Below are 12,259 nucleotides of genomic sequence, written 5' to 3' on the forward strand. Positions count from 1 at the left end.
TTGTATTCTTCTATTTCTACATTCTGCAAAAAAAAACTATACTAGTGTACAAAATTCAGAAGTGCAGCTGGTTATATTATCTAAGTAAATATGGATCGCAGTGAGTCACCATAGTTACCATTTTCTAAAATACATGGGAAGAAGTTTTGCATTATAAACTGAGAGGAGTTGTCACATGGGAAAAACTTCATAGAGCTGGCCCTTCATGTTCACTGGTTCTTAAAGTAACCAGTGACAGCTATTATTGTCACCACCTTTCAGAGGACAAAAGTCAAAAGAAGTCAGTAAATTTCCTAAGATCTAAAATTAGCAAATGGCAGAGCCAAGATTTAGCAAGAGTAATTCAGAATGTCTCAGACCTCAAGCACATGCAACCACCTCTGAAGACCTTCTGGCCTTAGGATGACTCCCACCAAATTAGAACTGGAAACGAACCATCTAGAGACTGCCATATCCGGGGATCCATCCCATAATCAGCTTCCAAACGCTGACACCATTGCATACACTAGCAAGATTTTGCTGAAAGAACCCAGATATAGCTGTCTCTTGTGAGACGATGCCGGGGCCTAGCAAACACAGGAGTGGATGCTCACAGTCAGCTATTGGATGGATCACAGGGCTCCCAATGGAGAAGCTAGAGAAAGTACCCAAGGAGCTAAAGGGAACTGCAACCCTATAGGTGGAACAACATTATGAACTAACCAGTACCCCAGAGTTCTTGACTCTAGCTGCATATGTATCAAAAGATGGCCTAGTAGACCATCACTGGAAAGAGAGGCCCATTGGACTTGCAAACTTTATATGCCTCAGTACAGGGGAACGCTAGGGCCAAAAAGTGGGAGTGGGAGGGTAGGGGAGTCGGGGGGGATGGTATGGGGGGACTTTTGGGATAGCATTGGAAATGTAAATGAGAAAAATACCTAATTAAAAATATTATTAAAAAAAAGAACTGGAAATGGAATGGTTAAGAGCACTGACTGCTCTTTTGGGGGTCCTGAGTTCAAATCCCAGCAAACACATGGTGGCTCACAACCATCTATGATGAGATCTGATGCCCTCTTCTGGTGTGTCTGAAGATAGCTACACTGTACTTATATATAATAAATAAATCTTAAAAAAAAAACAAAACAAAACTGGAAATGGGTCCTGGAGGCTGCTTGATCATAATGTGCTTGTCACAGGAGCACAAGGACCTGACTTAGGCCCCTTGTAGCTACTAAACGCAGGCGCTCTACATGGTAGTATATTGCAAAAGTCACAGTGCTAGGGCAATAGAGAATGGATGTTCTTTGCTATCCATGCAGAATAGATGAATTGCTAAGCTCCAGATTCAGTGAAAAACCACACCTCAAAATGTTAGGTGGAGGGGCTGAGAGATGACTCAGTAGTTAAGAGCACTGGCCACTTTTTCAGAGGACCCAGCACATTCATGGTGGTTCACAAGAGTTCAAATAACTGCAGCTTCAGATAATCTGACTGCCTTTTCTGACTTCCACAGGTTCCAGGCATGCTCATGGTGGTACACAGACATATATGCAAACAAAACATTCATATACACAATTACTTCCCAAAATGGTGGAAAACAATTAAGGAAGATAATCAGCATATGTATGTCCATATATGTGGATACATATCCATATATTAAGACATATATTTATATATATATATATCCACATATGGATATACATGCCCATATATGCCCAATATATATGTACACACACATACCAAAACAAAATTAAGAACAGATATTGAATTTGGTTTTTAAAAGAACCATTAAAGAGTTTCATAGCTTATTTTCAAAGCAACAGAAACCTAATGTGTGTGAGTACTTTCTGTTTTCACCAAAGTTTAAGTTCAGATAGAGGTCCAGGGAGAAAATGTTCATGCGTTGATAGCAGCGTTGGTGCATCAGACAGAATGTGCTTTATATACTTTGAAAATGTAGCTTCATCAGCTCAGCACTAACCTGGGTGGAGGAAAGAACAGGCAGTTCAATGGAATGTTCCGTGCTCTGTGGAATGTTCTGCATGATTCTCCAGTACTGCTCTGATGAAAGCTGTTACATCTGCATTCAAAGAAGAAGGGCAGGAGAGTGTCAGCCTCCTGCGATGTGTTTTATTAGCAATTCTAAAGCATCCTCACTTGCCTATAGGTCTATCCTCATTAGACAGTTTTAAATCAAGTGTCCTACCAAAGTCACAAGGCAATATGGAAAAGTGGAATAATGTTATGGTTGCCCTAGACCATGGGTTAAACCAAATTCCATCTGTATTCCAACTGCAGCCACTTCAGTGTAAATAAAGTCTTACTGGGACACAGCCCTTAACTTCTGCATTGTCTTGTCTGCTGACAGGTTATCAGGGAGAAATTGAACAGTAACAGCACAGAACATGTAACCTGCAAACCTAGGGACATCTGCTACATTGCCTTTTACAAAACAACAAAAAACAAAACAAAACAAACAAACAAACAAACAAACAAAAACTTGCTTAGACCAGTCAGGAAAAGCTGAACACAGTGGTAACTGGTTTCTGTGAAGGGAGAAAGAAAGAAAAAGGACAAAGATTTGGTAGTACCAACAGGATATTTTCTGTTTAAGTCACAGGGTCATTTTTAATATATAATTGTTTTTAGTCCTTTGTTTCCTCTTGAGTTAAGAGAGTTTAGAAAGTTGGAAATGACATAAATATACAGAATCGGGTGCTTTCAGCGTCATGATATATCATGAAAGCAGAAGCTAACTCCTTTAGGATTTATACAGCACTCTGTATAAAGTGTCCTCCAGATGTCAAATTCCTGCTGTATTGGTTACTCTCCCTTTCACCTCTTTCTCTTAGGTTCTTGCATACACTGAGGGACTTCATGGGAAATGGATGTTCAGTGAGATCCGAGCTGTGTTTTCCAGACGGTACCTTCTGCAGAACACTGCACTGGAAGTATTCATGGCGAACCGAAGTAAGTCTCTGAAGGAGCCAGAAATAACGTGCTTACCCTTGATACAATTCATTTGCATGTCAAATACTGACTGATTATTGTCTGTATTCCTGTTTGTGTGCTGTCACCAAAGCCAAGTGTGTTTGAAGATGTTGGTTTCCATCTCATGTGGACAAAGCTGTAGAACAGGCTGATCTTCCATGAAGACTCATTACCATTGCAGACAAGCCACTGTGTAGACCCTTGAATATTGTGTCCTAAGTGGTCATTTCTCCTGTCGTTTGCTAAAGCCTTTTCTTTTCTTCTACTGCAGCCTCTGTGATGTTTAATTTTCCTGACCAAGCAACAGTTAAAAAAGTTGTCTACAGCTTGCCTCGGGTTGGAGTGGGTACCAGCTATGGTTTGCCACAAGCCAGGTAATTATATCACAGTACACATTATCTGTGGTTTGTTTACATACAGTAATTTCTAAGGATAAGGACTTTCCTTGCTCTGTGGATTATCTGTAGGGAAGGACATTATGGATACCACTGCACTGAACTTTAGAGAATGGCTAGGGCAGACTTACTCACATGTCTCCAATGACTGCAGTGATTACAAAGTTAATATGCAAAGAAGACATCTTTTGCCAGGCAGTGGTGGCACACATCACTCAAATCCACTGCACTCTAGAAGCAAAGGCAGGCAGGTCTTTGTGAGTTCCAGGACAACCAGGGCTAAACCTAGAAACCCTGTCTCAGAAAACCAAAAGGAAGAGGAGGAAGAGGAAGAGGAGGAAGGAGGAGGCATCTTTCTAGTTAAAGCCTTATAGTACTAGCATAACAAAGGCCTCTCATGGTATTTTTGTTAAGTACTAGGTAGTAGCATATAGATTATGGTTTTAAATGCTAGATATAAATTACTTTATTAAGTTAATAAAAGATTTTTTGATTTACTGAGAGCAGTGATTATTCATTATAGTATACTTTTAACTTTTACTTAAATCTTTCATTTGTAATATTTGAAGAACCATTGAAAACCTCGTGTTATTAAAAGGCACAAATCGAAACAGAAAATACAGTTACTAATTATGTATATTGTTGTGCTTTGTTCCGTGAAATTGAGTGCCTGAAGTCTGTCTGTGTGTTTGTGTGTGTGTGTGTGTGTGTGTGTGTGAGAGAGAGAGAGAGAGAGAGAGAGAGAGAGAGAGAGAGAGAGAGAGAGAGAGAGAGTAACTAAGAGTTAAAACACTACTGGTTCTGGTTCAGATATTTAGTGATATCAGCTCTGGATTAGCATCCTGATCACAAAATCAGTGTTGTTGTCCCTGGCACCCCACTTCACACAACCAATAGAGAGAAGACACAACTGATTTCTCTTTAAATGTTTGTATTTTAAGAAGGAACATATTTCTCAGACGATTCTGAGAATCTTTATCTCAGGTCACTTTGACTAGAAGAGATCACCTCTAAAGCAGTGGTAGTGTTTGCTCGGGGATCCTCTGCATTCTAGAGCTTTTGGAAGACACGCCTCTGTTTTCTTGTCACCTCCTCCCTGAAGAAAAAGAGTATAGTCACAGTCTCTGCATAGAAAGCCGACCAGCATTGTGCATCACAAACCGTTAAATCCCCATAGTTGAGCACAGAGCACTCCTGTGTGGAAAGGCCAGTCTTTCTCCATCTTCCCTAAATAGCTATCAGGCATCTAAAGATAGTGTTTGTGTTTTATTTACCCTTCACCTTGTAGCTCACAGCTCAGTGCATAATAGCAAAACGCTTTCCTAAGTGCTCTCCAGTGAGAGTTCTCGTGCGTGATGGTCTCGGTCAGCTTCCGGTAAAAGAGCAATCTGTGGGCATGTGTAGACATGCTCAGGATATTCATGAGGAGACTGACAAGATTAAACCAAGGCATTAGTAAATAATAGAGCATGTATAAAATATACAAGTCAAAGAAAACTGCATTTAATCTATCAGAAACAATGAGAGTGGTTTGTAAGACTTGTTCTCATTGATTAAATCTAAGCTGACTCACGGTTATCACTACTTCCTTCCCAAGTGCTCACACATTAGACATTTAATCATCAAGAATTTCTTCCTGGTTAAAAGTAAGCCCCCATCCCCCAGTACACCCCCCTAGAATTTTACTCAGTGACCGTGATTCAGGAGAGACTGCCTACGGGCTTACTTAGGGCGTGTGGGAGTTCCTGCAGTGCTTTTGAACCTGCCTGAATATGATTTATTTAAAATAAACAACACCTCTCCTACTTACTATATGCCTTACCTCTTGTAGATATTGATTCTTTTGACTTCTGAGAGACTACTTTTTTGGGTAGAAAAATACTCAGATTTACCTTTTCTGTCACTTCTTAAAGCCACAGTCTTGAAACACCAGGTTGGTGTCTTGGCTTGTTTTCTCCTTAAACTTTCAACTCATTCTTGCTTTCCTAGCAAAATTCTTGCAGGCCCAGTTTTCATATTTCTGAGACATGTAGTCCTTGAAGTAACAAAAGAGGCTAGGAGAACTATGTGTAGGTGATAAGTTATATTCTCCTGCATATAATATATATATGCATATATATATGCTATTATATATATGCGCAGGTTTGTTGGGAAGCTGCTCCAGGCAGATGAGTTCACTGGCTCCAAGAAAGGCCAGAGAAGTCACCATGGGGAAGGGAGGGGGAGGGGGATGAGAAAGAGAGAAAGCAGGAGGAGCAGGCAGTGTGAAGGAAAGGGGATAAGAAGAAGAGGGAAGGAGAAACTGAAATGTCTAGATTATATAGCAAAGAGCTTCTTGGGAAGGGCAGTCCCTGGGCTGAAAAAGTTCAGGGTTAGGTCCAGGTACACCAGGTAGGGACTGAGGGGTGATAGGAGAACCTGGAGGCCAGGTCTGCTTTGGCATGTAAAATATGCATCTCAGCCCCTGGTCCTGAGGTCTGAAACCAAGCAGTTCGCCTAGACCTGCCGCCTACAAGCAGGGTAATAATAAGAATGTCTACATCTAGAAAGAACTCAGTACTTAGTGGTTAAAAGAATGAATGATAGCAGGCGATAGTAATGACCTTCTCATCTACCATAAAAAGGGAAATTATCTGTGTGGAGGTTTTCAAAATTGTAAAGGCACTTCATAAAATGTGATTGTGTGCATGTAATATATATGTGTACATGCATGCACACACCCATAGATGAGGGTGCATAGTTGAGTAAAACATGTGCACACAGACCCCTTCACACTCCCGTAGGTTGCATGTGCCTGATGGGGAGGTCAGAAGGTAGTGCCCTGTTCTTCCAAGCAGAAATGCTTTGGTGTGTCCCAGTAGGATAGCAAAGACTCCACGAATCCGTGCTGTGCTTTCTTGACCCCTGCTTCTGTCAGAATATGCAAAATTAAGTCAGCTCTCAGGGATTTTCAGCTACAGCCTTCAGACACTTAATTTTAAACAACAAAGCATTATTAAATTCAAAGGCAGCTACCTTCCCCAAACAACTGACTTCAGCATCCCTTAGCCTAGACCAAGGCAAGCTCACCAAGGAGGTCACATTGCAAATCAGATTGTTGCTTAATAAGCAAGTTCAGGACAAAGAGATGATTTCCATTAAGGTACCATAGCCTCATGAATGCCTCTCTGATTAATTAATATTCACAGTGTGGTTCACTGAGTACTTCCCATTGTAAGGGACAATTTGTGTCTTAATTATGACACAACTATTTCTCTTAAACCTTAAAGGACTCATGGTTTATAAAAAAATATATAAATTACATAAATAAATTTTAGAGCACTGTGTCATCGCTCCCCTCCTTTTTTTTGTTTTTTTTTGTTTTTTTTTGTTTGTTTGTTTTTGGGTTTTTTTTTTTGTTTGTTTGTTTGTTTTTTGTTTTTCGAGACAGGGTTTCTCTGTGTAGCCCTGGCTGTCCTGGAACTCACTTTGTAGACCAGGCTGGCCTGAAACTCAGAAATCCGTCTGCCTCTGCCTCCCAAGTGCTGGGATTAAAGGCGCGCGCCACCACACCCGCCCCCCCCCTTTCTTAATTCCCATTTTTCATCTTCTGCCAAGGAGACTCATGTTAGTCTAAAAAAACAGTCTTTCACACTGGACAAAAAAATTACTGTCAAATGCTGACATCCCACATGTGACACTAACTAACTCTGATGTTTTCTTCAGGGTCCAAAAGAAACTCTGGTTGTATTTAGAGTTCATGGCCTTGCTATGTTACTTAACACTTTATTTCTCAGCTTTGACATTAGCCCTTATTTTCCCTACGTTTTTGAGAAGACTGGGGTGTATGTTTGGTGTTTACCAGGCTCAAAAAACAAAAAGAACTCTGTGAAGTGTTATTTTGGGTCCAGGGAAGTGAAGGTGTTAGGGTCAGTTTTGGTTCCAGTGCCTGAGAAGCTGTGAAGTGCCTGAGAGGTGCCTGCCCTTTCAGAAACCTCGAGAAGGGCTTCTCCGTCTCTCTTCATGAGTGTTACAGTCTAGGTGGCTACTTTTAAGATGTTGCCTTAGTCACCTTGCTTCGGTTGTAAGAGAACCTGGTGCTGGGTAATACAGAAAAAGCAGATTCATTTACTTCAGTTTCAGAAGCTGATCATGCAAGATCAGGCCTTATCTACTCAGCCTGTAATGAGGGTTCCTTGGGGCAAGAAAGAAAAATGGCTGTGAGATGGGCCAAACATGCAGAGCTGCCTTATTATAGCAGCCTGTTGTCTTGAGAATGTACTCACTCTATAAGACCAGTATTAATTCTTCCTGAGGACAGTGCCCCTATGGCCTAGGGCTTTCCTAAGGCCCCTATTCTTGACAATCCTACCACCTCCACACCACCATCTCCCAGTGCATGAACCAGCAGTGGACAGAACTGCTAGGTGTTTCTCCTGGCCAAGGAGCACTGAGGGGAAAGCACTGCAGTGTTAAGGGCAGCATGAATTTTAACAGCCTCAGGAGCCAAGTGTCTTTATCATTCTTTTCTAAATATTAGAGGAATCCCCTAATTTTCAGATAAATACTTTGAGCCTGGACGTACACCATGATGGTGACCTATTCAACAAAGCTATGTTTATGTTCCTGGGCCTGTGCATTTTTTCAAAGTTCTCATTGTTTTGGTTTGGTTTGGTTTCCATTAGAAGTGGGTGTTTATCATGCAGGTAGAGACTGTGTGCTGTGTGCTGCCTTTGTTCAATGACAGCCATGTTGCCACGGAGAAGTAAGGCAGCCAGGCACCCGTGTAACTGAGTTTGTTGTTATACAGTAGATTTCCTGTGGGGTTTAGTCTTCCTTGATTTATTTTGATCACAGTAATTACCATTTTTGTGCCTGTGTACTCTAGTTACCAATTTACAACTATATTTTCATGGGTAGAGCTGTTTCCAGACTTATCTTTCTCTATAAATAGAGTTCTCAAATAGAGTTGATCTCTACAACTAAATATTTTATAATCCACCCAAGAAGGCCAAGGCACAAATTACTGACTGATGTCAAACAGTGATGTTAATTGCAACTGGACTTTTGACAGCTGTGACTCAAAGTGTTTTTCTGGTCTGCTTACCTTCCAGGAGGATATCACTGGCCACTCCTCGACAGCTGTATAAATCTTCCAATATGACTCAGCGCTGGCAAAGAAGGGAAATCTCCAACTTTGAGTATTTGATGTTTCTCAACACTATAGCAGGTAAGGTCTCGAGTTTTTCAGACCATTGAGTTGTAGGTGATATAGTCTCATGGGATGTCTTGTTTTCCCAGGGGCTCAGATGCAGTAGTAGGGTGAACATGCATGCATTTATAATTGACTGTATTGTGAGCTGTGCAGCTGATACCAAGGTTGTAGATGTTTCCCCATGTCCAGGTTTATTGGAGTCGGCAGACTATTGCTAGAGTGTCTAAAAATAACTATGGAAAAATATGGCTTCATTACTTGGTCATTCCCAGCAGAAGCAGCCACACAGGAGAATAACATAGTCCTGCCTAGGGTGGATGTCACCTGAGTTAGGCTGTGATTGCAGAGAGCCAATTTCTTAGATAAATACATGACTTCACAGCAAAAGCATAAACTCCCACCAAAGAAAGGAGAGCCAGAGCTTCTGTACCAGTCATGTGTGTGGCCCAAAAAGAAGAAGACCAGAACCCCAGATAGGCTACCTGTGTGTCCCAAAAAGAAGCTGAGCTTAGAGGCTTCCCGCCTTCACAGGTTTAGTCTTTCAGAAGAAATGTGTAACTCAGTAGCTTTTTGTGGCACTTGGCATGTTTGGTTCTGTGTCATATTGTTTTAATGTTTGCTGGTTTTAATATTCTGCATATCTTTGACCACAGAGATAGCCTCTTATGTGTTTAGTGATCTAGAATGTAGGTGTCTTTTTGGTAGTTCTAGAGATATTAGTTACATTTTTAGCAGCCTCCTATGCTGTATTTCTTTATGTTGTTTTATGTTATGCACGTATGTCTGCTGTCTGTGCAGGTGTGTGCACATGGTGTTGCAGCATCACTCTCCACATTACTAATTTGAGACAGGTCTCTTGCTTAAACTGAAACTAGACTGGAAGCCAGTAAGCCCTTCCTTCCTTCCTTCCTTCCTTCCTTCCTTCCTTCCTTCCTTCCTTCCTTCCTTCCTTCCTTCCTTCCCCAGCCTCCCCCACAGGTAGGAGTGCCCACCTTAGCTTTCACATGGAGTCTAGGGATGTAAGGCCCTTGTGTTTGAGCAACAAAAGCTCTTAATCACTAAGTCACCTCCCCAGCCCTGTTCCACTCATTTTAAACTCAAAAAAATGAATCAGTTTTAATCACTCTTACATGATATAAAAGAGTTTACTCAGTTTTACAGTCATTTTTCATTTTTGTATGTATAATTTACCGTCTAACTCATATATATATATACATATATATACATATACATACATATATATACATATATATACATATACATATACATATATATACATATATATAATCATTTGCCTGATGTTTGAAAGATGCCAGGAATGGTTCTGTACATCTCTTTGTGTGTGCTCATACACAAGTACAGGTGTGTGTATGTGTTCTTTCGATGAGTACACACATGTGGAATCTAGAGGTCAACCTCAGAGTGTCATTCTTGGCCAAGGAGCTCTATGAATCCACCTTCACCATCGCTCTAGCCATGTGATTACAACTACACAGCCCACACCCAGCTTTTCCTTATATGGTTGCTAGGTACGGAGCTGAGGATGTCATGCTTAAGTATTTAGTGCTTTACCAAATGGGGTACTTTCCAGACCCAGAAGTATTTGGGGTGCTCTGGCAAGAAGATTTAAAGTTCTAGGACAACCTGGGCTGCAGTGGAAAGCCCATCTTCTTTTAAAAACAAATAAAAGGATAGAGCTCACAGAAAAAGCAAGCAATTTACAGCGGTGAGTGTAATTAAAGACTGGAGGGAGGTTCAGACTACTCAAAGAAGGTTTAAATGAACTATTAAAGGATTTAGGTAGATGACAAAATGAATGCTTAAAAGTACAACACCAGTGGGAGGGGTTTATGAATGTAGCTATCCCCAGACACTGTCCTGGACAGACGCTTATCATTCTTCTCTTGCCATCAACACTGAAGTTCTAAGTGAGTGCCAGTCTGTACTGAGAACCTGCACTGGTGCTCTGGGCAGTCGTAGTAAATAGACTTGGTCATTATGCTTTGGGTATCTTTGTGTGTATGATCCATTTTACTGATTCACTGGGATTATGGACATGGGGTTCCTGCAACCAGAGCTAAGCTAAGTTGCAGAATCAGAGTCTAATGGAGAATGACTTTTCAAGTTTGGTACTCTTGATAAAAGTACATGGGTGGATTCATAAATTTCAGACTTTATTCATTTTGGTTGTAATGTTTCACTCGGGTTTATCTTCATTGCTAAAATAGCTTGCCTGAATTATACAATCTATTGCATGGCCTGTTCTGTGGTGGCTACTTCTTAATGTCTATTTGACTTGACCCATTTTCTCATTTCTAGGTGCTTGAAAACAATGAGATTAGAAATATGTAACAGCTACATTATAGAGCAGTGCATAGTAGTAAGACATACCCTTTGCTATGTCCCTTATGGACTTTTTACCCTAATATGATAAATGTCATATATACATACACGCAGGTGCATATTTACTAAAGAAGTTGCCAAATACTCAGAAAACATTGTTTTCAAAGAAATTGCCTAAAGCCCAATAATGTGTTCAGTCTTTGTCCTGTATATAAATTTAACAAATATTCACCAAGAGTTGAAATGTTAATTAAAATCAAAGTGTGCCTAAGCCTAGCAGTATCCTAGCTGCAGTCTTGGTAATTCAGTCTCCTGTCATCCCACATACTGTGTCATTGGGAGCCTGCAGCACTCACAGGTTCTTCAGTACCTTCCCTGCCTCACTAGGTGTTCTTGGGACACTATCTCTGCCCTAACCCTCCTACTACGTCTACTACGTTCTTCAAGTGCCAGGACTGCAAACACATGTCTCCATGCCCAACTTTATTTAGTTAAATGTTCCTTGAAGGCTTAGCTCTCAAAATAAATGGGAATCCAGCTTAGAATTATGGCATAATATATTTAATTTTTAAAACATTTGAGTTCGTTTTCAAAAATACTATAGTAGATTATGTAAAATAATCTTAATGCTTTTTGGAGTTCACCTAGTTTGGCCTCTGGCTCTCAGAGTTGACCTGCTTTCTGCTCATCATATTCTGAGAGGTACAGCCTAACTTTACACACTTGGAGGTAACGCTAGGAAAAAGATGTTAAGAGCTGGCTTTCTTGCATTATAACAAGCAAGCAACAACAACAAACCAGCGAGTGATTGCTAACATGGGTCTGTGTAAATGATCCCGTTAGACTTGAGGGTTTTTTTTTTAAGGCTTTTGGATTGTTTTTCATATGATCAGCTAATGAATTCAGCACAACTTTCCCAACCCCGGCCCTGTTCTGGTTAGCACTTTCCAGGTTCTTACTTTGTGATGAACAAGCTCTCCCTGGTTAATTATGTATATATTTAGCTACTGCATGTGTTGGGCTTATTATTGTCATCTAATTAGATGTAACTTGAACCGCTTGCTTCTAGAAAAATCATTAAAAATTCTTTCCTAATGACCTAGAGATGACAAAATGTCTGTAAAGTGTGAAGACGCCAACGACACAGGAACAGCATTCTTACAGCATGCTAATCCAGGTGCCGCCGCCATCTCATTAAACGATATTTTGCTGTCATTAACATTTTCACCAAGGAATTGCAGTTATAATTTCCTTGTCAGCTGTCTCTAGATCACTTTACCTTCAAAACTAAAGTGCCATATAAAAACATTAAATTGGATGGTTTAATTAAAATTGTGTGTGTGTGTGTGTT

General features: G+C 40.5%; 1 protein-coding gene across 5 annotated transcripts in view; it reads left to right on the plus strand.

Annotated features, from left to right (window-relative positions):
- Nbea (neurobeachin) overlaps window positions 1-12,259 on the plus strand; it is a 539,067-nt gene that overhangs the window by 441,988 nt on the left and 84,820 nt on the right. For all 5 annotated transcript variants that reach the window (XM_021158784.3, XM_029475178.2, XM_085835883.1 and 2 more), the window contains 3 exons: window positions 2,838-2,955; window positions 3,248-3,350; window positions 8,465-8,580. In XM_021158784.3, the coding sequence (XP_021014443.1) occupies window positions 2,838-2,955; window positions 3,248-3,350; window positions 8,465-8,580 (337 nt within the window). The remainder of the gene's footprint in view (window positions 1-2,837; window positions 2,956-3,247; window positions 3,351-8,464; window positions 8,581-12,259) is intronic.

Source organism: Mus caroli, unplaced genomic scaffold (genome assembly GCF_978045245.1).
Source record: "Mus caroli unplaced genomic scaffold, Mus_caroli_1 scaffold_3, whole genome shotgun sequence".
NCBI lineage: Eukaryota > Metazoa > Chordata > Mammalia > Rodentia > Muridae > Mus > Mus caroli.